Below are 27,777 nucleotides of genomic sequence, written 5' to 3' on the forward strand. Positions count from 1 at the left end.
ATAAAGAAGATACAGAACACACACATTACTGCTAAAACAACTCCAGGCACCAAGACAATGCATTTAAAATCATACTCTGTGCTAGCATGTGAAATAAAAAAATTCTTTCTTTTTTCAAAGATTTCTTTTTATTCATCTGCCATGGGAACCATGTAGAGAATGAGGAACAGGCAGGCAGAAAATAAACGTGTACAAACATAAAAGTAGAGATAAGCCCGACATGTTTTGGATCTAAGTTTCACAAATCCATACTTACATGGCCATGTAGATCTGTATTAAGAAGCATTATTGCACAGGTAAGGCAATGGACTCCATCTGAAGAAAGACACAAGAAAAGAAAGCATGAATTCCCTTTTTACTGTTGGACTCCACCTTGTTATCATTAATAGGATACATTCAGAACCTATGAAAACAGTACTGTGCTAGGTACAGGCTTATTTGTTTTAAGGAACAAAAAATGGATGAGAATAATTTCCATATAGAAAGAACGTCAATGCACAGAATTGGACTCCACTGTTGATAAACTGTTCTTACCTCTCTGGAGGACAATTTGGTAGTACACATGTAAAGCCTTGAAACAGTGTCTTTTGACACAACAAATCGTCTTCTAGGGTTTTGCGCTACAGCAATAATTAAGGATCTATACATAGTACAAGGATATCCAGACAAGCATTGCTTACAATGGAAGACAAGTAAATATGATCCTCTAAAGACACATTTCTGTTAGGTTGAAGTCATATAAAAATGTTCTCCAAGTAAAGATTCTCATTTCCAAACGTTAGAATTACTTGCTCTCCTTAGTCTCACTCTACTAATTCTCTATACAAGTACAGTAGATAATAGCAGTTTCAGATGCGATAAAAATCTTACCAATTTATGCTAAATTAGAAAGGCGTAATTACTGCATTCATAAATTAAAGGCAGGGTATTTTTAAAAGATAAGTTCTTTAGTATAGTAGGTGATTTCTGTTATCAGTGTCTCTAAGTAGATGCTACCAAATGGCTAACAGTGTATTTATTCTAGTAGCATTTTATTATCACAAGTTCTACATATATTTAAAACAAATTCTCCAAAGTATTTTAAGAACTCAGCAGCCAACTCTCAAATATCCTTATCAACAGCCAATTAAGTACATGAATCTGTATTTCTTTTTTTATCCAAGAATGTAAACATCTTCTTAGATTTGCAGAAGGTTCTCATAAAAACGGCCCGCTTTTATCTCTTTTCTTCTCTGGTCAGGGCTAACGGTGACAGAGATAGTGAATAACTGGTCCAAATAGCATCAGTTTACCCATAGGAATGTGGCCTTCATCAGGTGATGAATTAACTTTGACTACAGCCTGGGAGATGGAGAGAAGGTAGAGGCAAGCACCTTGACCAATACCAAGCACATGATCAAGGTTAATCGGCAATACTGAAGCTGAGAGGTAATTACTATTTCTTGTGAATCTAGTCTCAGTGATTTACTCCATAATCTGTAAGTTTATGAAAGATTTTCCAATTGAAGATCAAAGTGCTTCACTTCGAACACCGAAAAGTGTGCTTTATTGCAGGAATTGAAATGGAGGAAAGATGTCTCTTCAACAAGGTAGGTCCACAAATGAACAGTTTACAATTAAGTCGTTTACTTTGTAAAAATAGTATAATAAGCATAAATTCATAGTTTATGAAAATCATCAACAGAAGTTTGTGGTATCACTCTAATTAATATCAAGCAAAAGCACTAGAGACACAGCGCAACCACCAGTGAGATTTGTTCATGTTTCCAATACTAACCCCAAAACTCTGGGTACATGAGCTTTCAACAAGAAATGCAGAGACCAAATGTATAAGAAATAAGAAAACTGAAATTTCATTTAATTACATAACATCTTAGAGTGACAAATCACGAACAATTTAAAGTATGCTGTCATACTATAGAAGTGGAAAACAAAATAATTTAGAGTAAAGGACAGCGTACTGTCCTTAAATATTATCCTTTTACAGAATATTTAATGACATAAGAAAATGCTCCCAATGAAAGAAAATGCACATAAAAACAAAACTCTAATTCCAATTTGACATTAAGTATTAAATAGACTAGAATGAAGTAAATAGAAGTGTTAGTAGTTATCACGAGCTAACTGAAGTTACATAATTTCTCATAGTAAAACTTAACTTTCACAATAAGGAAAATAACCATTGATATAAAATAGAAATTCAAGGATTTGTATCAGATTACCTTGTGAAGCAATAGTATCTGGGTTACAGTAAAAATATCTATTGGAGAAGTGTATTAAAACTCTCTCTCGTTCTTGAGTTTCTCCCACGAGAGAAAATGCTTTAAAGAAATACCTACAAGAGAATTAGAAATTTAAGAAGTGAAATTTTAGAAAATGCTATCACACTGTTTGATAGTCAAAAGTCAATTTATACAAACCTAAGATATTAATAATACAAAGTAAGATATTATAAAGTGATTCTCTGCCTGCAAAAAAAAATCATTTACTAGATAGCCATTCAAGATAAATTTGTATTAGTACTTAAATTCTATAAAAACACTTTGGAAGGCCAAGGCAGGCATTCACTTGAGGTCAGGGGTTCAAAACCAGCCTGGCCAACATGGCGAAACCCCATCTCTAACAAAAATACAAAAATTAGCTGAGCGTGGTGGTGGGTGCCTGTAATCCCAGCTACTCAGGAGGCTGAGGTAGGAGTCGCTTGAATCCAGGAGGCAGAGGTTGCAGTGAGTCAAGATTATGCCACTGCACTCCAGCCTGGATGACAAAGGGAGGCTCTGTCTCAAAAGAAAAAAAAAAAAAAGTCAACTTAAAAGATGACAGGGTGATAAGAGAGTGGTCAATACATCAAGAAAGCCTTGGGAAGGTAGGTAATTTCCTCATTATGACCAAGTGTCAAGTAGCCAATTTTAAAAAGTCGGATAAAAAAAAAAAGACCACTTAAGACTCAATACATCATCATAAAGGCTAGATTTTAAAACTCTACACGCATCAGGGTGGTTCTGTAATTTTGTTACATGATTGTCATCTCTATTGAAGCCACTATAACTTACATTGCTTTGTACACAGGAGATTTCTATTAATTTTGTCTATTATCACACTTTAATATTAATTTGTTATGGGAGCAGGAAATCGGGAGATATAAGTAATTTATTCCTTACATAATGAAATCAGCTTATGTATAAAAACATCTTTAAGTTATAGGAAGTGTGCCAAAAACCACACACTAATCTACTCAGAGTCACTAAGAGCACTGTTTATTTGAGATTAATCCAGATGACCCTCCACTGACAATGTAGATCCGTTTTCCTAAACATGAGATAGGAAGTAAAAAAAAAAATTCAAAATGTCTAAGAAATCTTACTATTGTAAGAAACACACCATAAGCTTCATTTCTATGAAAATTTTGCCTTCTTTATTATAGATATAACTAAGGTTAACAAACTATATATTGACAAAACTTTAATTTTTCTTAACTTTGATAAACTACATCAGAATGCAAGGCAAAAATATAGATCTTTCATCCACTATTAACTGTTTTTGTCAGAAAGCCTGAGTACCTCTGATGTATGAAAAGAGTCCTACAATAAATCATGGAAGTACTACACTCCAGTCCAAACATCCTCCCGTCACCTCCCAGGCCTCAGTTTCTTCATTTGTAAAATTAAAGGGTTACGCTAGCTGATCTCAGAATTCTTCCAGACACTGACATTTTATGAGTAGTGTTTAAAATTAAATGATTACTAGGTGTTATCTTCAGCTACTCTTAGAAACGTGCAATACAATATAATGTAAAAAGTGAGAATCAGTGAGTTTTAGACATCTTCCTTTGAAAAGGTCAGAGAAAGAGGGTATTGTTGGAAACAGTTTTACAGATACTTTCTACTGATTATGTTGACATTCATTTTTATTCCACTGAAGAGTTAATTCCAAAGTATCACCTTAAAAGGCTATTGGGGCTGGGCAGGGTGGCTCATGCCTGTAATCCTAGCACTTTGGGAGGCCAAGGCAGGTGGATTGCCTGAGGTCAGGAGTTCGTGGCCAGCCTGGCCAATATGGCAAAACCCTGTCTCTACTAAAAATACAAAAAATTAGCCAGGTATGGTGGTGTGTACCTGTAGTCCCAGCTACTTGGGAGGCTGATTCAGGAGAATTGCTTGAACCTGTTAGATGAAGGTTGCAGTGAGCCAAGATGGTGCTACTGCACTCAAGCCTGGGTGACAGCGAGACTCTGTCTCAAAAAAAAAACGCTATTGGGCTATAGGAAAAAAATTCTACAGTCTATAAACTCTGTGTGTGTGTGTGTGTGTGTGTGTATGTGTGTTAAGCTGATCATTCAAACACTAAACTCCGTACTCAAAACAATTGAAAACAGAGTCTTGACGAAATATTTGTACACTCATGTTCATAGCAGCATTATTCACAATAGCAAAAGCATGGAACCAACCCAAGCGTCTCTTGAAGCTAACAGTGGTATTTATATATTCCCCATAATGAGCTATTACTCAGCCTTAGAACGGAAAGAAATTCTGACATATGCTACAGGAATGAACCTTGAAGACATTATGCTAAGTTAAATGAATTGCAAGAAGGCAAATAATGTATATATCCATTTACATTAGAGTAGTCAAAATCATCGAAAAGAGAAGTAGAATAGTGTTTGCCAGGGGCAGGAGGAAAGGAGGGGAAGGAAAAAAATCCTTCTTTAACGATTATGGAGCTTCAGTTTTACAAGAAGAGAATCATGGAGATGGATGGTGGTGATGGCTAGACAACATTATGAATGTTTTTAATGACATTCACTGTATACATGAAAATTGGTAAGATGATAGGTTTTATGCTATCTGTATTCTACCACAATAAAAAAATGAAAAACAGAAAAATTCCTACAGATGACATTTTTTATCAAGATTTGCTATGCTACCAATTGTTTACCATCTGAACTCAGGCTTCCCATTAGGTGCAGAATATCAGTTCATGTGTCATTTCATTCAATGCATACATTTTTCTCTTTGCTGTGTTTAAAATCTATAATACAATTTTAGCTAAGTTCACAAAGTACAGGTTAAACATCCCAAACCCAAAAATCAGAAATCCAAAATACTGCAAAGTCAGAGATGCTCCAAAATCTACAACACTTTTCACTGCTGAAATAAGACTCAAAGGAAATGCTCCTGAAGCATTTCAGATTTTCAGATTTGGGATATTCAACTGGATAAGTATAACACAAACATCCCTAAACCTGAAAAAATTCGAAATCCACAACACTTCTGGTCCCAAACATTTTGGAGAAGGAATACTCCACCTATAGCTGGAGGTTTAAGAATAAAAATAAGATTCTAGCTAGAAGGCATTACTTTCTCCTCTAAGAACTAATCATTTGAAGGTAATGAAGAGCAGCAGTGAGGCTTAGTCATACCTGAGTGACTGATCCAGCGTCATTCCTGTAAAATCAAAAAACTTCAGATATTCTTCGGCAACTAGTTTGCTAAATTCATTGCTATAAGGAAACAGAATAGACTTGGTTATTGAAAGGTAAACTATTTAAAACACACACAAAACAGGAGAGAATTCACATTCCGGCAATGGGTCAGAACGTACTTCTTGCCAAGGTGTTTTGCAACATCCGATCTTTTGAATCTGTCCAGATGGTAAAGGCGTTTGGCCAACCTTTTCGCTGCTTCCACATTGCTGCTGGTACCATTACTGAGATTTCCTGGGGTCTCCTTTTCCAAAATTTCAGTGCTCCCCATTTCGGAATGAGCTTCTAGCTGTGTTGTTTTCACCCCAGCATTGCTATGATAATTGATAAAGAGAGAAAATAATAGATATTTCTTACATGGCAAAAAGGAAAATATCTGATGAAATATTGATAGTTTCTTTTAGTTTGGCTACACTATCTTAGATGAGATCATTTTATGTTTAAATATTCATAAAAGTAGTTTCAGTTATCATATTTTTAAGAACTAAAGAAAAGATTGCCTAAATCTTAGGCAAGCAGTTCTCAAACTTTTTGGTCTCTAGACCTTTACATTCTTAGAAAGATTCCATAGAGCTTCCACTAATGTGGGCTATACCTACTGATATTTACCATAGTAGTAATGAAAACAAACATTTTTAACTCACTTAAAAATAAATCTGTTATATATAACAAATATTATAAAGATACAACTATGTTTTCCAAAAGAACATAAAATTTAGTGACACAAATCACAGTGTTTCCCTGTTTTTTTTAAACACAAATTTCTTTAATGGGAACCAGTAACAATATATTATTTTGGTTGAAGCACATTGAGAAAATCTGCCCTCACTCATCTTTCGTTAAAAAAAAGAAATATGTTAATATCCTTTTCAGATAACTGTGGATATTCTTTTTTGATATAACACCAAAATGAGGTAAGTGGTAGTTTCTTAAAGGATATTCTTACTTGCAATATGGAATCTAAATTTGTATCAATTAACTTTTTGTACTCTTATATTAAAATCTATCTTATACTTTGAATGGATCTTTTAACCAACACATGATTTTATAACACACACATTGGTTATTTGCAAAACATGTGTTGACACATTTCATTATATAACCTTAAAAAAAAAAATCACATTCACTAATGTCACGATTAATGAAAAGTCTAAGTATTGGGAAGCTGCCAAACCTTTGGTGGCAGATACAAGTTTTCCAAAATTATAACATTTGTTCGAAAGCTCAAATGTAATCATTTGCTACAAATATTATCAGCCGTTTTCCTTAGTGTAATAGACTTACTCCATTTTCAAGAAGATGTTTGCCAATAACCATAGTTTGTCATTCTCTCAAGGTAAAATGACATTCAATTAAAAAAGTGACTATTTTTTAATCTCAACTTAAATGACAGATGAATGTTTTTCCTGGAGACTATCAGGAACAGAAGCGCTTTAATCCCATTTCATCACACACAAAATTAAAAAGACATGAACTCAAGCGTTAAAATGAAATAAACAAACTGTACTGGTTTCATTAAGGGTTGTTTTTAAAGGTGAAACTGGCCTTTATTTTCATTTTGAGCACATGACAGTGGAGAATACAATGACTGGAAGAGTCTGGTGCCACTGCCTGAGATTCTGCTAAGACCCCCACTGCTGTTTTTGTACCATACGATATCAACGCAGTGAAAAAGAAAAATAATGTTGTAGTAATTAGTGTACAATAATTTTGATCTCACAAACCTACTGAAGGAAGAAAGATCCACAGCCAACACGTTGAGAACTTGGCCCTAGATAGGGCTTAAAGACTACAGCCTGTGGTCAGCTATAGATGGTTCTCATGTATTTGTAACACTGAAACTAATGAGGATACATTAATTTCCAAATCTTTATCTTAACTTGGAAGTAAGACATGCTCATGATAAAATGTGCGTAAACGGCCTTCGAACACACTTACCACAGATGCTAAACCAAGGGCGGTCAGAATTTTTCCATAATGGACCAAATCATAAATATCGTGGACTTGCAGGCCACATGTCGCCCCTGTCACACATGGTGCTTTGCTGTTGTTGTTTTGTCACAACCTTAAAAAACCTAACAGCCATTCCAGGCTGGGCAGAACTGGGCCCATGGATGGGAGTTTATCTGCCCTTGCTCTATCCCATAGTTCTTTAACTTGGCTTGCACTAAGCAGAATAACCATTTACTGTCTAAACCAGGACACTCTAAAGGGGAAACATGCTATTATAATCATTACAAAATAAAGAAAGCATTATCAATAAAAAAAAAGTAGTACTGCTAATGGACATTTTTTTATTTTGGGGTGATGAAGGAATCCTTAAGACAGTGGTAACGACTAAACAACTCTGAATATGCCCAAACCACCCATTTTATACTTTAATATAGTAAGTGATATAGTATTTCAATGATCTCAAAGGTGTTATGTTTTCAAAAATCTGAATCTAAAAAATAAGTTGTAAACTTGTATCACTAAATGACAAAAACCATTGTAGCAAAAATAAATGCATTTCTAAGCAGAACTGCTCTATCTTGTCACTTATTCTACCTCATTTACAAGTTCCCTTTTCCCACTGCTCTACCAAGGAAGCGCTGGCCTTATGCTTCAAGGTCACTGAGAAAGCAGCCAGGGCTCCTCGACAACCAGCTGGTATCACAAGCAACTGCAGAGTCTCATACTCCCTTCAACCACCACAGGATTAGAAGGAGTTAACTGTCCCTAGCAACTCTTCTCCAAGCACACTTTATCAGCAAGCACCAGACATCCTGCCCTTGAAATGAAGCTCTAAGAATAGGGAAAAGAGAGAGAGTCTTTTAAAGTCAACTGTGTAAAATCGTCAATAACACATTCCCAGATGACACCATGGGAGAAGCTGGGAATACAAAGTTAGGTCTACCAAACCCATGCCGACTTATTTCGCCATGGCTATTAATGGTAATAGTTCACTTACTAAAACTCTAAGTCAAATACCAAACCACAGTCAGTATCAATGGCAGAACAGCAGACAATCACTGGAACTGACCCAGGAAAACTAAGATGTATGGTAACCCTCAACACCCTGAACAGTTTCCCTACAGACACACCCACCAGTTAAATTAAACTGCTTCATTACGATAAAATCTCCATGAAAATGCATTTTTAAATGCATGATTTTTTTCATCCCACATCTTCCATTACAGACTTCACATTACATGGCCGGGTGTGCCGGCTCAAACCTGTAATCCCTGCACAGTGGGAAGCCAAGGCAGGAGGACCGCTTTAGCCCAGCAGTTTGAGACCAGCCTGGAATACACAGTGAGATCCCCCCAACTATGACGTAAAAAATTTTTTTAAAAAGAGACTTAACACTACCATTCAGTTTTGTGAAATCTATCCCATCAGGAAATTGAATAATCATTATCGACAGTATAACCTATGAGAAAACTCATAGTAGAAATTTCTTCATGGTTACTTTGTGTTTTCCCATACAAGTGAAAGAAATGTAAAATATTTATTCCAAGAACCATGTTAATTACAAACAAGTACTTTTTATAATTACACACAAAACAAAACCCTTGCAGTTGTGTCTCCATGCGTACTTTTCCTATCATGTAGTAAACACAAATGTCAAAGAAAGGATTTTCTTCTTAATTAAACCACTACTTACTGCTCACTTCCCAGGGAAAATTCATGGCATTTATTTAATCATTCTGTGCAAACAATGCACTTATACCACATATATAATACTGGCCCAATTTTGTTCAAATACAAGTTCTCATTCTAATAATAACACATTTTAAAAATTTACTGCTCAAAATCATTCCATTCCTCATGTCACTCATCCTCCATATTTGCCCCTTTTCTACTATGCTGCCCAGTCCAGGTGATTTCACCTAATTTTCTTCACATTCACCAAAACGATATAATTGCAATATCTGTGTGTGTCAGACTTTCTGGATCTTCTTCAAAAAGGCTTCAATAAAAGGAGAAAATAAAGAACAAAGGATTAATATCTCGGTCCCAAACGGCTTCATTCTATCCTTTTCACAACTTAGGAGATTATTTGAACAAGAACCAAAATTGCTCCTTTTAAATCAGAAAGCGTGACAACATGATGGCAATACAAACTTACCAGCAACCACACAGACACCAACAAGAGCCCATCACAACCCCTGGGGTGCGCCTGGACCATCCTTCCTCTCTGAAGCCCCGTCCAGTCTTCTTCAGCTCCCAAGCTCAGTGTTCGCCGAGCCTCACAGCCTTCCAAGAACCTGACTCCCTGTGAGGTCACACTGCTATGACCTCACATTCTCAGCTGAGTGTTCATTGTTGGGGTTTTTGTAATGTTTTTGCAGTTCTAATAAAAACAGGAGCCAGAACACAAGGGCCACTGTCTATCAAGAACATAAGAAGCAGTGAGCCCAGTCTCGCTCACACTTGATAAAGCCGACTCAGTGATCCCTCTCAGAGGGGATAACACCCCATTTTGTTTCCTTGAATACACAAGACATGGCAGCTCTAGTCTGCTGAGCATTAGATGCTTTCTACAGTTTGGATTTTCTCTTTTCTATAGTTCAGTATTATTTTCCCTATTTTTCTTGATCAAATCCCTTTACAACCTAGTAAGATTGTAAATAAATAAATCCCTACCAGTCACTTGAATGTGTAAGAGACTTCCCAAAAGCTTCTCCCTGTGTTCCAGAAAATGCTTCCCTGGGGCCTTTACTTCTGACCTCCAAGTGAACATGGTAATATTCTCTCATCAAAACACTCCATCATCAAATGAAGGACCAGATCATTGAGTCTGATCACCAGGCCTTCTCACAACCTTTTGAATCATACTAAGATTGGCAGATTTTCCAAATAAAAATAGGGTACCCAATTAAATTTGAATTTCACATCAAAAAACAGTGTCTACTATAAGTATGTCCCAAATACTGCACGGAACATACTTATACTAAAATATTATTCATTGTTTATCTGAAATTCAAGTTTAACTAGGCATCTTATATATTTATTTTTTTGAGACGGAGTCTCGCTCTGTCGCCCAGGCTGGAGTGCAGTGGCCAGATCTCAGCTCACTGCAAGCTCCGCCTCCCGGGTTTACGCCATTCTCCTGCCTCAGCCTCCCAGTAGCTGGGACTACAGGCGCCCGCCACCTCGCCCGGCTAGTTTTTTTTTATTTTTTAGTAAAGATGGGGTTTCACCGTGTTAGCCAGGATGGTCTCGATCTCCTGACCTCGTGATCCGCCCGTCTCGGCCTCCCAAAGTGCTGGGATTACAGGCTTGAGCCACCGCGCCTGGCCGACATCTTATATTTTATCTGGCAAAACTTCCTGAAATGTTTTTTTTCTAAACTTTAAAGAATTCCAATAATGGTGTTCCATGATTGTCAACTGGTAGCTTATTCACAATCAGAATCCTTCTCGATTTTTTCACTTGTTTCTGTGATTTATTCCTGCTATTTTTCTACAGTTTTATCAAGACTTTGTTGCCTATAATCTACTGATTCTTCTCTAATGTCCTCTAAATACAAAAAAATAAACAAAAAAACACCCTCTTCTGTGTTTTCATCCTTCTCTCTTGACCTGCATGGTACCACCACAAATGTGATAATGTGGCCACTTTACACAAATCCTACACAAGAACCATATTCTGTAGCATGTCCTAAGGCCCTTCCCAAGCTGACCCCAATTTCTTTTTTCAACTTGTCCTCTACTATTTCCCTCCTACTTGAGCCACACAAATACAAGCTGGCCTCCCATGCCTTTTACTTATGTTGTTCCCTTTGCCACTCTTCTTTTTTATTTTGAGACAGAGTCTCATTCTATCACCCAGGCTAGAGTGCACTGGCACGGTCTCGGCTCACTGCAACCTCCACCTCCCAGATTCAAGCAATTCTCCCAGCCTCAATCTCCCGAGTAGCTGGGATTACAGGCATCTGCCACCACATCCGGCTAATTTTTGTATTTTCGTAGAGACGGGGTTTCACCATGTTGGCCAGACAGGTGTTGAACTCCTGACCTCAGGTGATCCACCCGCCTCGGCCTCCCAAAGTGCTGGGATTACAGGCGTGAGCCACCACACCCGACCTCCCTTTGCCACTCTCACTACCCTCAACCCCACCATTCCAAATTCTGTGAACTCTTAGCGCTACCTTTTAAAAATCTCATCGCTTTCACCTACCACTGTCTTGAATTCCAGTTCGAATCCTCAACACAAGGGGCAGCTGAAGGTACTCAACAGCCACCTGCTAAGAGAATGCAAGAACACAGCCATCTGCCATGTCTACTTCTTCCACTGTCTTCCATGCTATGCTATCAGTAATGGTATGTGGCACTAATTTTCCAATTTACTGTAGCTAATCCTGGAAAGTTCTGGAATATAACTGACATCAGTAGTATGCTATTGACTGTATAAAACAATATACTCAATAGTATACTGTTTTACTGTCAGTTTTTCCCAGAACTTTAATAAATAGTATACTATTGCCCATTTCATACAGGCAATAGTATACTTTGAATTTAAATTTAAAAATTCTTTAAATTTTTATGTAATTGTGGTAATAAAACCAGGACCAAAAAACAAGTTAGGCTAAGGTGTCAAAGCTCCCTGCACCACCCTGTATTTATAAAGTATACCCCGAGGATTGTACATAGAAAACAACAACAGCCACCTAGTCAAGTTGACTTTTATACGTAAGTGAGGCAAAGGCAAATTAGAAGAATCTCAAGGAAAAGAAATGACTTCAGTTGCAAGTGGAATAAAAGGACCACTGGGAACAACATGACCCCTTTGCCATTCTTCATGCTGATGCACGGAAACACAGAGGGCTGGAACCAGCAGACAAGAGGGTCAGTACAAACGCGCAGCTTTCAGGGCTGAAAGACTAAGTACACCATAAGCAAAAAATAAGTAAAACCCCAAATCATAAATTGTCTCTGAAAAGGGAAAGGAAAATCATTTTGGCCATCATTATCTATGGCATTTATTTCCTAGGCATTGTGGAGAGGGCACATCATCTAATTCTCAAAGAAACGTAAATGAGAAGTTATTCAGAACAGCCATAGCACCTGCCGTGGTGCCGTAAACCTAATAGGTTAATAATGGTTAGACAGTTACTATGTGGCAGACTCTGGGCTGCTTTCTAGGGATTGAATTGTCAGTCTTATGAAACAGGCAATAGTTTAAGCCATTTTACAGACGGGAAAACTGAGGCAAGGAGCTGGACATGGTCAGTGAGACTCCAATGCTATACTACTTTTATAAGCTTTACTACTATCCATTTTGCTCCTGACAGTCATCTCCTGGTATGTCTGTCTTCATGGATTCAATGAATACGTATTTATTTCCCTATAATGTACCAAATATTTTAGGTGCTTGGTAGACTATAGTAAGCAAAACAGAATTAAAAACTACCCTGGGTGGGGAGGGGAGCTAAAAATAAATAATTATAATAAGTAAACTCTACATATTAGAAGATGACGTTTGCTCTGGAAAAAAAATAGAGCAAATAGGGAAGAGGAACCCTAAATTGGGGATGAAGGTGGAAACATTTTTCTACAAAGTGGTCACGGGAGGCCTCATGGAGAAGACACGAGTGGAGGAAGACGTAAAGGAGATTAGCCTTGGCACTATGATAAAATAACAGCATTCCAGGCCCAGAGGCTGGAGTATGTTAGATGTGTGAGAGCAAGCAAGAAAGCCAGCGTGGCTGGGGCAGAGGCAGTGAACAGACAATACCCACAGTGCCATGGGCTTGTGGGGTGGAGGTTCCCACATTTTCTCGATTCAGAGTCTTTAATGTGTAAGTTTTTTTTTTTTTTTGAGACGGAGTCTCGCTCTGTCACCCAGGATGGAGTGCAGTGGTGTGATCTCAGCTCACTGCAAGCTCCGCCTCCCAGGTTCACGCCATTCTCCTGCCTCAGCCTCCCCACTAGCTGGGACTACAGGCGCCCGCCACCATGCCCGGCACACTCCAAGGCCAAAGGAAATAGATTCCATTTAGTAACAGAATAATAGTGTACAAATACTTACTAAGTTTGGACCCAACAATTTAGTCATTTGAAAAAATACATATAAATTGAAAGAAATATTATTTTTATTATTAAATAACCATGATCACTTACTAATGGATGTGTGTACCTCTGGGCCATATGACTTCCTAAATCTCTGATCAGACTGGACACTGCCACTCATTTTCTCATAGCACTTAATATTTATCACAACAACTGGTGAAAATCCAGCTGAAAGCTATGTCATCAAAAGGAATACAGCACAATCTGATGTTGACACTGAACTTGTCATTCACATGGTGTTTGACAGATGATGAGAAGAGCTGTGTTTCCCTTGAAATTTTAGATATCCTAAGAAATACCTGTGAGCTCACTGCAATGCCCTAGGACACCTCTGCAGAGTTTGGGAATGACTTTGTGGTTCAAAGGCCTCGTGGGCCACTATGGAGACTGGGGTTTTTGCTCCTAGTGAAATGGTTAATATTGAAGGGTTCTGAGTGAAGATCTAAGATTAATTTATATTTTTAAAGGGTCACTCTAAGTATTGCTTTGAAAATAGACTGGAGGAATGCAAGCAGGGTGACCAGTCAAGGGGTACTGCATGTGTCAGGGAGGAGCTAGCTTGGGTGGGAGCAGGGGCTGTAGGTCCCGGAGGACCTGCCGACTGGTCCTTTGGGAGGCTGAGAGAAAAGTAGTTCAGTTTTAGGCCTGAGCAACTTCAAGGGTGGGGTTACCATCGATCAAGATACGAGAGACCAAAGTTAGCACAGGTTGTGAGGAAAAGAAGTTAGATTTTTGATGTGTTCACCTTGAGATATCCATTAGCTATCCAAGTAGGATGTGAGGACATGTGGAGATTTCAGCAAAGACACGTGCCAGGGTGCACTGCAGGGAATTCTTAGTCGCTGGCCTGCAGTGGGCCCTGGCATTCTTCTGTTTAAGGACCAAGATGATCTTGAGGCACTGTCAGAGCTTTGAGTTACCCATCTAACACACGGGAAGTCACTACAGATCTAAAGAGGGGAATAATAATCTGGCCTGGGTTTTGGTAAGATCAGTTTTGCTTCTAGTGTGGAGGGAAAACTGCAGGGAGACAAATCTGAAGACAGAAAAACCAGCTACAAAAGGTATCCGAGCAGTACGGTCAAGAGACGAGAAACCAAATTGCGAGTCTGTGTGAATATGAAGGAAAAGCCTGCTCTGAAAGCTATTTTGAAGTTAAAATGGAAGAACAGGGTGAGTGGCTTAAGAAGTGCATGGAGCTATGTTCACAGAGTGGGTGCAAGACTAATCCTGGTGGAAGGCGATGCCACCAAACAAGAGAATGAACACAAGAGGAAGAAGAGGGAATGGGTAACAGTGTGCGCACATGGAAAGAAACAAGCACTTGTGGAAGACCAGGAGTTTGGTTCAAGGGAACGGTAGGTACAAGGTGCCCACAGGTTAACCAGGTAGAGCTGTCTGGTAGCAACAGCAACCATCCCCTATCTGCAAGAATTCAGTAGAGATGAAGTAGTCACCCTTATGTTGGTGAAGGGAATCAGCTGGGAGAGGCTAGAGTTTGCTCAGTATGACCAAAAAGCACCGAAGTGTGCCAAAGAAATACGTCTAATAGCAGTGTATTCATTTGAATTCGACTACAGCAGAAGAATCCGGGGGTCTCTCTTCATTCGTTAAGGAAAGTCTACCTGCGAGTGTTCAGTTTGCCAGCAAGTAATGATTATTAATTTAGAAGATGCCAAAAGCACTCATCTGCTGGAGAACTCCAGTCAGACCGCCCAAGTTCAAACACTGGCTCCTGTGGTCACCAGCTGTGGGATGTTAGGTAGGTAAGGTCATTATTCTCTGTAAACCTTAAGGTTTTTAGCTATAAAACACATAACAGTATCATATTCACAAGCCGTTATGAAGATCAGATGAGAAGATTCATGTACGATGCTTGGCATGTAAGATGTCTGGCACACGGTGAACAATAAACGTCTGCTCCTATCACCAGATCCGTCTTCGTCACCACCACCACCAGCATCATTAAGGTTATGATGATGACATGAGATAATACATGACAGCACTTTATTAAATATAAATCTCCATACAAATGTTAGTTAGTGCCCGGTAGGAATACTTCAGGCAAATGCCTCAAATGAACCTGTTTTCAACATTTACATAGAATACATTCCCTGGAAGGGACAGCCTCTGATGATTTAAGACTCTTTATAAAGGAAACACACAAAACCTCATTATTGTAACTCCTAACAGCTATTTCTCTGTTCAGCACAGAAGACAAAATTCAGGCTTCACCAATAAAAAATTTTAGTAAAGCATCACATAAAGATTCTGCCCCCAGCCCCACCCACAGCATACCTTTCAAGTCTCACTCCTTTTTCTCAGTCTTGCCTTCAGTATTCCAGCAGAGGGCACCCACGTGCAAGGCAGTGCCATGGAAACTGACCCAAACTCACTGTATGAGTGTGGAGTCTGCATTCGCTCCTGAGGCACTGCCTTCCAACGTAACAACTGTACTTTTCACCCATGAAGGGGTTCAAACATTTCTAGGGGCATGATGTGGGTTTTCACTTTCTGTCGTTTTAGTTGTTTTGTTTTGTTTTTTCCTATGCTAAGGTGCTGCTCTTGTGGGATAGCTCTCACATGAGAATGTGATATGTGCGATATTATCAAGTCAAGGTGAATAAACCCATATTATAACCATTTCAAACGAATAATTTGCAAAGAAACTTACTGGATGTCCAACTTTAGAAATAAAAGTTTTAAAAATGATGCAAACACATGTGTACACTCATTATTTGCATAGAAGCTTCTTTGTGCAAAGTAGGATCAGTGAGCCCCAATTCCGGTGGACAAGAAAGGAAGAATGACTCACAGTCTGACCAACTCATTTTTCTAGAGTGTTCTTAAGATGCCATTGGACATTCTCTTCTGTCCGCATTTTTGTCAGGTTGAATTAGTATCAGTGTATACACAGTAGACATCGGAAGCTGGGCAGCAAAAAAAAGATACGAAGTAGCCGGCAGAAGGTGGTCCGGGACTGGTCAGGGAAGGAATGCAGGACCTCTGACTAACTGGCAACAGATAAGAAGTAGACACTCCTTATGTGGATAAGAACTACAATTTTCATATCTTAAAAACAGTTTGTTTAGTGTTTATGTTAAAGAGTTGGGTAACTATACCACTAGTCCTTAGAATACTCGCTTCCTGTCTAGCACACAGGTAAAATATACTTACAAATATGAATTTAATTTGATCCAATACTCTCCTTTGTTGATTAGGTAATAAATGCTACAATTTAGCCAGGGGACATGACAGAAGTTCTGGCCTCCCATTGCTCCCACTCCCTTTTCTCTTCTAACTCTTCCATCTTCTGGGATACAAGAGGCTGAACAAATATTTTCTACGGTTATTGGTTATGTTATGTCCAAATTTTACCATCTCTATGGGTACATTATACCCTTTCTTCAAATTCCTTTTTTGGGGGGGAGTGGGGGCGGGGGGGATAGAGTCTCGCTGTGTCACCCAGGCTGGAGTGCAGTGGCGTGATCTCGGCTCACTGCAATCCCACCTCCAGGGTTCAAGCGATCCTCCTGCCTCAGACTCCCGAGTAGCTGAGATTACAGGTGCGCACCACCATGCCTGGCTGATTTTTTTGTATTTTTAGTAGAGATACAGTTTCACCATGTTGGCCAGGTTGGTCTCGAACTCTGGGCTTCAAGTGATCCGTCCACCTCGGCCTCCCAAAGTGCTGGGATTACAAGAGGGAGCCACTGCGCCCAGCCCCTTTCTTCAAATTCTTACGACACCTTTTCCACTGTCCTATAGCACACGCATTGCTGTGTTTCTCTCTGGCGTGCTTGGAACTGCGTATCTGTTCTGCAGTGTCCCTCTCCTGCTGACACACTCACTGAAGACATGGCCGTACAGTCACACCTTGCACATACCTTCTGCTTTATTTTCATGCACACTACAAGCAGTTTCTACAACAGCAGCCTGACAACACATCCTCTCTACGCTGAGTTTCCCCTAAGTGTTACCTACTACAACTACACTGAAAGCTGCTCTATGCGATTTAGGGAAGGTTTCTTGGATTCACTTAACTTTGTGTGCAATTTTAAAAAGGAAAAAAATTAGCACCCTGCCAAGAATACAAGCAGTAAGACCCTTCCCTTAGGAAATAAAATGCTATCTCTGTCACTGCCTGCTTTCATCTCTTTAAAATATTCCAGCTCCTCTGAAGACAGATCCAAGGAGTCATCTTCATCGGTGGCTATGGGATTAAGAGGGGACTTTTCTACTCTTTACTACTCAATATGAATGAATTAGTAATAATATCAATAAATATTTTGTCTTAACTTATTTTTATGAAGAATTCCCGAATGTTTACTCTGCTTCATACACGATGTTAAGCACTTTATATTAACTCAGTTAATGCCCTTTATCCTATGATAGGTACTTCCATCATTCCCATCTTACAGAAAAGGAAACTGAGGTATGGTACAGTTAAATAACTTTCCCATGACCATCCTGCCAGTACGAGGTAAAGCTGGGACTGGAGTTCAGCACGGGCGGTTGCAGTTGTGCGTTCAGGCTCTTAACTAACATGCTATGTGGTTTTCTATGCTGTATTACTATAGGTTATACTGCACGCATAACTTCGGTGTATACAGGAACAAACATTTCTACCTTTTAGAGGACATCTGTATGATTATATGTGTTTAGTATGGTTGCATAATTAAGTATACACAACCAAACCTGCACAAATTTTCTCTCCAATTATTCATTAAAACACTGACTATGTGCCAGCACATTTCTAAGTGCTAGGGGTGCAGCCTTGCCCTTGTGGACTTTTACCTTCTAATAAGAGAGAGAAACAATAAAATAGATGAAAAGTTTTCCCTCTGTTCCTACCTTTCACCCTCCCACAAATATCTGAATATGTTACAACTCACACACTGTTCCAGGTAACTATTAGGTGTAATAAAGCATCAACAGACAAAAGTCCTTGCTTTCATGGCGTTTACATTCAGACAGTGACATTCTTAAGTGCCTTGGAGACAAATATAACCAGGTATGCAACAGGGGAAGGAGAGGTTGCTATTTTATTCACAGCACTCAGAAAGTACCATGTGAGTAGAAAATAGAAGTAAGTGAGGATACGGCTTTGCAAGGTATCTTCAGATCATTTCAAACAAATGGAGGCCTGGGCAGGAAGGCGTTTGGTAAGTTTCAGGGACAGCTCAGAGGAGCCTCCATGGCTGGAGAGGAATGAGCAAGGGGAAGAGGAGTTAAAGAGGTCCCAAAGGAAGGCCTGAATTCACTTGCAATTTCAAAGTAGTCAATCACTCGGAAGCTTCAAAATTAACTGCCAATTCTCCAACATCCACGATCGGAGAAGGTACAATTTACAAACGGTTATTAGTATCATACATATACTTTAGACACAAGTTAGCTTCCAAAGTTCGTGGGCTGTTTCTCAGTTCCTCCTCTAATTCTGCAGTACCTCTCCATGACCATCACATCATCCAAGGGTCCAGACTCCATCAATCACCTAATTCATCCTGTAGGTCATGGATTCAGAGTATCCTCTCCCCAGCACTGTGCCCCGAGGGCTAGTCTGTGATTTTTCTAAGGCTGAATCCTTATCTTAATGAAATTTGTAGTGCCACGCGCGGACTTCCCAGCTTCCCCACTGCGGTCGGGACTGTCGGAACTCCGTCCGAGGGCAGCATGGAGAACTCTGTGGGCCTCATTTGCCGGAGGCCAACAGACCTCTCCTTACCCACCTTCTTCCCCTGAAGCTAGGTGACCAAAATAAACTTGCAGTTTTGCTCCTAAAAAAAAAGAAATTTGTACCACAGCACCTTGGACAATGGCTGGGATTTAACATATGCTCAGTACAACTGTCCTAAATCAAACTGTAGGAAGCTTAAAGGAAAAGTCTAATGACTGTGTACTCATCTCAATGCAGCTATCAACTTGAGTGGAAGATGCCCAAAAGCAATAATTCAAATGCTTTCTTTCATGAATCTGTATACAAAGCTGAGAGTTTCTGAGTTGTATTGTAAGCAATTACCATATTATGGAATCTGGAGACTCTGATCAGTGGAAATCATTTGCCAATGAGCTCTCTTTAGGTTGCAGATCTTTTAATGGTTATCCCTTACTGTTCCCAAACGGGGAGCAAAGTGAAAAAGTGGCAAAATCAAAGTGGACAGAATGCAGGGATGAAGAGGGGAAGGTCTTCAGCTCTTAATATCTAACCTAAGAAAACGAAAGCCATGATTACTAAATAGATGATATGCATTAGGTTTTTCGTTTCTGTTTTTGATTTTTTTGAGACTGAGTCTCACTCTATTACCCAGGCTTGAGTGCAGTGGCATGATCTCGGCTCACTGCAAACTCCGCCTCCTGGGTTCAAGCGATTCTCCCACCTCAGCCTCCCTAGCACAGCTGGGACTACAGGCACCCGCCACCACGCTTCACCCTTTTTTTTAGTAGAGAAGGGGTTTTGCCATGTTGGCCAGTCTGGTCTCGAACTCCTGACCTCTGGTGATCCACCCACCTCGGCCTCCCAAAACGCTTGGATTACAGACGTGAGCCACTGCGTCCAGCCTACATTAGCTTTTTGAAAGAAAAGTATCATTGTCGGTTTTGAAGCTTTGCATGCGCCTTAGGCATTACTTTTTTTTTTTTTTTTTTGAGGCGGAGTCTCGCTCTGTCGCCCGGACTGGAGTGCAGTGGCCAGATCTCAGCTCACTGCAAGCTCCGCCTCCCGGGTTTACGCCATTCTCCTGCCTCAGCCTCCCGAGTAGCATTACTTTTAAACTAGTTTTTCCTTCTCTTCATTTATCACATTCTAAAATAGTTACCACATTTTTAGGGAGCTATACATGACCTTACTTTGCCATTTGATTTCACACTAGCACCTCCTAAAACCAAGCTACCTGTAAGGCGAGGAGGGTGAGCCCTGTGTTCTTTAATGTGAATTAGACGTTATCTGCCTTCTAACTCGACCTGAAAGTGTTTGGTTTTTTTTTTTTTTTTTTTTTTTTTTTTGAGGCGGAGTCTTGCTCTGTCGCCCGGACTGGAGCGCAGTGGCCGGATCTCAGCTCACTGCAAGCTCCGCCTCCCGGGTTTACGCCATTCCCCTGCCTCAGCCTCCCGAGTAGCTGGGACTACAGGCGCCCGCCACCTCGCCCGGCTAGTTTTTTTTTGTATTTTTAGTAGAGACGGGGTTTCACCGTGTTAGCCAAGATGGTCTCGATCTCCTGACCTCGTGATCCACTCGTCTCGGCCTCCCAAAGTGCTGGGATTACAGGCTTGAGCCACCGCGCCCGGCCGTGTTTGGTATTTTAAGACTGAAATCATAGCACTTTGGAGGTAAAAAGTTCAGTGACATAAGCTGGAACAGATTCAGTTATTGGGCACAAGACAGGACAACCTGCTCTGCAAATAAGATGAGAATTAAAGAGACCCAATAGACAGCAAATTTAGTGAACAATGTCCTCTCCCCCACCACCCCCAAAAAAGGAAAGAAAGAATGAAGAGTCTTTAAAATCAGATGGGAAGAAAAACATTGCATTTTCTGGCTTTCTAAAGTGTGACAAGGCCTTTACATTTATTATCTTACATTAGTGACAGTCAGAACCTCCCAGCAGATTGTTAGAGTAAATTTTAAAAAGGAATCCCCCGGACAGATGAATGGGGGCAGAGGGGTCGGGCATCCCTGTCAGGGCTCACAGGTAAACAAGCAGAATTCAGGGCATGTCAGCCTGTTACATCAAAGACCCCTGAAGTGCTCCAGAGGAATTGTGGAGTAAGCTGGACAAGCACCTACCTCTAGGCCACAAGGACTTTAGAAAGCGAGCTGCACTGAACTGAGATCATGCCACTGCACTCTAGCTGGGCGACACAGTGAGACTCTGTCTCAAAAAAAAAAAAAAAAAAATAGAAAGGAAAAGAAAGCGAGCTGCAGAACTTCCCAGCAATAGACCACCTAATGATTGTTCACATGAAAACAACTGGTATCCAGAGACAGAACTCCTGACTCCAAATCCAACACTTTTTGTCCACTGCACCATTGTCTAGAGCAGAGATGACAAGGTAAATAGCTGTTAACAAAGCTGGCCTTCCCAGAGGATAAGTTTGGTCAGCAAATACACCTTGACAAGTATTTTTCAAGCAAACTAAAAAAGACAGAGTCTAAGGGAGAGGACAAAGTGACAGGCAGCACAAACCAGCTTGAAGCACCAAAAAGAATCCTTCGGAACCAGATCATGAGCCTTCCTATGAAGGGAGGGGATGAGGCCAGAAGCAGACAGAGATGCTACTCAATAGAAACAAAAAAAGTCCTCCCCCAACTCTTCCCCTGAAACTTTCAAGAGGGATAAGGCAAAAGTGCTGTTTTTGGCAAAACTATGGAAATACAAATTCATATTATATTTCATTAGTTCCTAGACACACTTTTTTCATATTTTAAAGTCCCTAAAATTAGAATTTTTTTTTTTTTTTTTTTAGATGGAGTTTCACTCTGTCACCAAGGCCAGAGTGCAGTGGCGTGATCTCAGCTCACTGCAACCTCCACCTCCCGGGTTCAAGTGATTTTCCTACCTCAGCCTGCTGAGTAGCTGGGATTACAGGTATCCACCATGACCCCAGGCTAATTTTTGTATTTTCACTAGAGATGGGGTTCCACCATGTTGGCCAGGATGGTCTCGATCTCCTGACCTTGTGATTGACCCACCCCGGCCTCCCAAAGTACTGGGATTACAGGCATGAGCCACCGTGCCCAGCCAGAATGGTTTTCTTATGCATCAACCAGTGTGAACCCCGGCAGCCAGGTGGCTATCGGATGTTTATTACCTGTGCACAATGCAAAATTATACTGTTGGTTTAATTTTGATTTAACTGATGCTTACAGGGTCTTCAAAAAGATCACCCTATAAAAGATACTGAGACAAAAATATTATTTATGTAGACAAGCATTGAGAACATGCCAAAGTAATTTTTATGTAAACATCTGTAAGTTTAAGAATTACTAGAAACTCCAAGAAAATGCACTGTGCTATAGTTAATTGCTGGCATTTTTTTCCCTTTTTTTTTTTTTTTTTTTTTGGTTTTGTATTTAATGCCTTCATTTTCTCCAAGGGGAATGGCATATTCTTTTCTGATAGTACCAGAAAATATTTTAAAATATACTTTTAAATATGTAGAATATAAAATATAAAAAAATTAAGATATTGACTTATCTCCCAATCAATAGTATCTTAGATTCAGAAAGTTCTATGTTGTTTGTTTTCACTACTACTGTCATCCCTTGGTATCTGTGGGGTACTGGTTCCAGGACCTTCCCACACCAATACCAAAATCCACGGATGTTTAAGTCCCTGACATAAACTGGCACTTAATATTTAAATATAACCTATATACACCCTCCCGTATAGTTTAAGTTGTCTCTACGCTACTTTTGATAACTAGACAATGTAAATGCTATGTTGATAATTGTTATGCTGCATTGTTTAGGGAATGACAAGAAAAAAATATGCACATCCTCAGTATAGATGCAACCATTTTTTTTTTAAAGTATTATCGATTTCCAGTTGGTGGAATCCGCCAATGTGAAACCCGCAAATAAAAAGGTCTGGCTGTATCCAGTTGTCTTAAACTTCAGTGACATTTAGTTTTGTTTTTTTCTCTTTTGGGACAGCGTCTTGCTCTATCACCCAGGCTGCAGTGCAGTGGTGGAACTGTAGCTCACTATAGCCTCAGCCTCCTGGGCACAGCAGTCCTCCCTCTTCAGCCTCCTGAGTAGCTGGGACCCAGCTCATTTTTAAAATTTGTACAGAGACGGGGGCTCATTATGTTGCCCAAGCTAGTCTCGAACTTCTGGATTTAAGCAGTTCTCCCACCTCGGCCTCCCCAAATGCTGAGATTACAGGCGTGAAACCACTGCACCCAGCCTAACGTTCAATTTTTCAAAACAAGATTTTCTTCTGTTTCTTTTCATTTATAGGTCATGACATTCAAACAATGATGGCATAAAAGTTTTTGTTGTTCTCTTCCTTCTGTTTTGGGCAAAACAAGTTATTTTGAAATTCTTTTGACATTTAACTCTAAAGGTTTATGGCCAATTCTTCAAGCAAGAACATCCAAAAAGTTACAGAAATTGTCTCTACTCAATGCCTTTTAAAATGCTATTTTTCAATGTAGCCAAATGAGAATATTTTAAAGCACTGCTATTGTGAGTGCACTAAGAACACTTTTGAGATCATTATTAGAATTTTACTTCTCCATTTTCCAAAACACATAATACCAAGTTCCAAAAAGTTGCACCTTGAGATAGGTAACTATTCCTTATGAAAAACAATTACAAGTTGCATGAAATTTGCGTGAAGTAGTTAAGACCAGTGTTTATAATCAATGCCTAACAAAATTAAAAGCTGCTGAGTTTTTCCTAACAAAACTGAATAATATTGTTTCTCATTTGTGACCACTTTCTGTGGAAATGAACAATATTCCAAAACTTTGACCCCCACCACACACACACACACACACACACACACACACTACAACAACAAAGCTTCAATTCCAGGGAGCATTTAAACTTCTATACCCATGGCTTCAAATAATAATTTTGATTTTGAGAATTCATCTAGCCCCTCACTTCAAATGTTTTATTTCAAGAAGGGAATACCGACATGCATACACATACACACACACATACACACACACACACACACACACACATATACACACAGGGTTGCTTAAAGGACAACCTCCATCCTAAGAAAAAGTAAGACTGGCAAGGCATCGAGTTCTTTAACTTCTAAGCCCCCGACTGCAGAGTCACAAGGCACGTTAGTACCCATGGTAAAGACAATAAAGACGTAAAAGTCCTTCAGGAAAAAAAGGAAAAAAAAAGTTTCTTTGTTTCACTACCTTGATAATTTTTTGTTTACTTCCTGTTTACTTTCTATCTATTCTACATGCAACACACTCTTTGTGAAACAGGCATCGCAACTTTTGCTAAGCTATTAGATTTACACGATAAGGTTTTTTTCTACCACAGAAACTTTGGTTGAGAAGGGGCCACGGGAAGGTCTTCTACATGCTACAAAAAGAAATATCCTAAGAAGAAGTATGATGCATAGCCCTAAATAAAGTCTGTCTTGTGTCCTGTCCACTTCTGCAAAGGACACCCTTCAGGCATCACTTGCTAGCAGAACCAATCTGTGTTGTTCCTCCAGTAGTAGTACAGTCCATCCCCTGGAGTGTGTTCCAAGTACCCCCCTTCACCACCCTCTGAGCTGGACAAATATACTCTTAAGAGCAATACTCCACCTGGTACAATAATAAAGTAGAATCATCCTCAAATTCAACTCTTAAAATGGCAAGAGTCTGTGACCTGGGTGTGATGTCCTGGGTCAAACTGTCCCTCCTACACCAGTATCTCCCTAGTGAAAGTCTCTGCCTCCTGACCTAAGCTATCCGTGTGAACCACTAAGCAATTCCCAACTATCTGCTGCAAGAAGCTGCCTATCAGAGATGAACCCAGAAAACCAGCTTGCACTCACATTTTATGACTTTCAGAGAACACTGACATTTCAGAATGAAACTCATCATGGAAAAGTAATACGCTGACCTCCCTAGTATATTAACCCCATGTACATCCCATCTTCTCAAATAAAAAAATATGTCAGGTGAACAAGTTCAGATACTTTAAAGTTTACAGCGCAAGAGTATTTGCTTAACTGTGCTTCTCCTAGGTCCTGGCACTACTTCACTCCCATTTAGCATATGTGCTGACTCCAAAAATGGCAAGCCAATCCAATCAATCAGCTCTTGAAGTTTCCATTTAAGCTCCATTCTTAAATGTTATTTCTAAGGCATATAATAAATAATATTAATCTGGTTTTATAAAGAAGGAGGAAAAGGGAGAACGGAGAGAGAGAGGGGAAAAAAAAAAAATCTTATCACTTCAATAGCTAGAAAAGCAAACCTGAAGCCAAAATAGACCTATCAGTCTGGAACTTCCCCTCAGGGGATACACTGCTTTCTTCGGAGTCTGTAGAAAATAGAATGCACTTTGGCATCATTCTTTAAGTTCACTTTAAAATTTCTCCTTCAACTATAGTCAAGTCATCTAGAAAGTCTTAGTTTTACATTGTGAATTCCTATCAGTGGAACTAGGGCTGATAAAATAAAAACTAAACTTACTTTCAATCAGTTAAAAGATCTTTACCCTAGCCTCTCAAAATAAGAACAAAGTACAAGTTAAGTGGCAATAACAGCAAAGGTGTGAATTCTCCCCTACCCTTTATTCACTAGAGGTATGAAAAGTCCTGTTCTGTTGATAATCAAATTGGCTTCTGGGCCCTGTCACAAGAGATCCTGAATTCTACAACACATCATTGAATTCTGCAATATCACCAGCTCCAAGTCACCCAAAAGATGACGTTTCTACACCTTGTCACACAGTATTGTCACATGCTAGTCACTCCGTAGCAACTAGAATACTTGTAGAAGTAACTCTCAATGATACCATTTAAAACTTGCCTAAGTTTTTGGGAAAATGAGGATGTCATACCTCCTCTCTCCCCTTACAATTACACACCGTGCTTTATCTTAAACACATACACATACACACACACCGCCCCCCAATCCATGTTCACAAGTGTTTCCTAATACTCTGATAAGGTGGCCTAGGAAGCACTATAAACTAACTGGAGAAAAAGTGAGGTCAGGCATGGTAATTCAAGCCTGTAATCCCTGCACTTTGGGCGGCTGAGGCGGGAGGATTATTCAAGCCTAGGAGTTCAAGATCAGCCTGGACAACACAGTGAGACCCTGTCTAAATAAAACAAATTTCCAGGCATATCAGTACATGTCTGTAGCCCTGGTGGCTACTTGGGAGGCTGAGGCGGGAAGAAAATGTGAACCCAGGACTTTGAGGACACAATCAGCTATGATCATGCCACTACACTCTAGCCTGGGTGACAGAACATGACCCTGTCTCTAAAAGATAAATAACTTTTTAAAAGTGAGACCCAGGCTACATAACTTTTCCAAAGACATAAAGCTATTTGGATATGAAGTTAGAATTAACCACATGTATCTGCCTTCAGTCCTGGAGTACTTTCCACAGTCAACATTCCACTGCCCTAATATAGACCTTAAATACAGTTGAAAGGAAGGCAACATGGTGAAGAGAAAAGAAATTATAAATTTGGAGGCTCAAGCAGACCAAGGTTCAGGTCTCAGCTCCAAATTAGGTCACCTTCCTCACCCTTATTTTTCTCATCTGTAAGTAATGAGGATCAGAACACCTGCCTTACAGGGTTACTATGAGGATTAGACAAAATTGGTAGCTCGAAAATACCTATTAGTCTTCAGATGTTTAAGACTTCAATGGTTTCTGCTTCTCAGAATTCTTGATTTTACAACATAGAAATAGAAAAATTAAATTCTACCCAATTCCCAGAATAAATTCAGGGGCCATCTATCACTGGCTAAGGCATACATCTTATTATCTACGGTAAATGCTACAAAGAAATGTGTAGTGTTTGGGGGAAGCAGTGAATAAAAAGAGAGACCAGGATGGCTTTCTTCAATACCTGACTGCAATATGGATAACTAGAAGAGTCAAGTTAAATCTCTAGGCAGAGTATCAGTAATACACAGTACTTCAGCCGGCATGCCAGGGCATACACTAGTCCATCCAGCATCACCCTTTTAGTCAAGCATTTGAACAAACAAGAGGACAAGAATTGCCTTCTTTCCTTAAGTGCCCCAAAACAGTATTCTATAAAACTCTAGTGTGCTCTAGGCTCTGAAAAATCAGAGCTATAAAAAAATACACTCATACAATGTTTTAACCTTCTAGCATTTCTGAGATTTATTTGACTATGAATCATTTTGTACCTCAATAGAATTTGAAAAACCCTGCCTTTCTTCAATACTATACTAAGTGCAGACCCTCAAACTGATGTGTGTATTAGAACTACATGAGAAATTGTTACAGAGGCAACTTTTCCAGTCCCATCTCAGACCTAAAGTTTGAGAACTCAAAAGTTAGTAATATTTCAAAAAGCATCCTAAGTGCCAAACAAATTTAGAAAACTACTGCACCAGGTTTTAGAGTTGTCAGCTGTGAAGACCACCAGTCTCTCTTCATTTTCAATGCCTGTAAGAGTCACCTGGGAAGCTTGTTAAAAATGTACATTGCCTGGCACCACCCCCAACAGTCAGATTCACAGGTTCTGGGATGCAACCCAGTTTGAGAATCACAAATGG

The 27,777-nt window shown here is 39.6% G+C and overlaps 1 protein-coding gene across 3 annotated transcripts in view; it reads right to left on the bottom strand.

Moving 5' to 3' along the window:
• Nucleotides 1-27,777, bottom strand: part of PSD3 (pleckstrin and Sec7 domain containing 3) — a 565,834-nt gene that overhangs the window by 272,475 nt on the left and 265,582 nt on the right. For 2 of the 3 annotated variants that reach the window (XM_033226836.1, XM_033226845.1), the window contains exons 5-8: nucleotides 5,602-5,796; nucleotides 5,420-5,500; nucleotides 2,223-2,335; nucleotides 257-315 (exon numbers count right to left, since the gene is read on the bottom strand). In XM_033226836.1, the coding sequence (XP_033082727.1) occupies nucleotides 257-315; nucleotides 2,223-2,335; nucleotides 5,420-5,500; nucleotides 5,602-5,796 (448 nt within the window). Of the gene's footprint in view, nucleotides 1-256; nucleotides 316-2,222; nucleotides 2,336-5,419; nucleotides 5,501-5,601; nucleotides 5,797-9,593; nucleotides 9,761-27,777 lie in introns of those variants that run through there. The other variant, XM_033226855.1, reaches the window with a different exon arrangement.

This window comes from Trachypithecus francoisi, unplaced genomic scaffold (genome assembly GCF_009764315.1).
Source record: "Trachypithecus francoisi isolate TF-2019V2 unplaced genomic scaffold, Tfra_2.0 Contig01440, whole genome shotgun sequence".
In the NCBI taxonomy this organism is placed as follows: Eukaryota; Metazoa; Chordata; class Mammalia; order Primates; family Cercopithecidae; genus Trachypithecus; species Trachypithecus francoisi.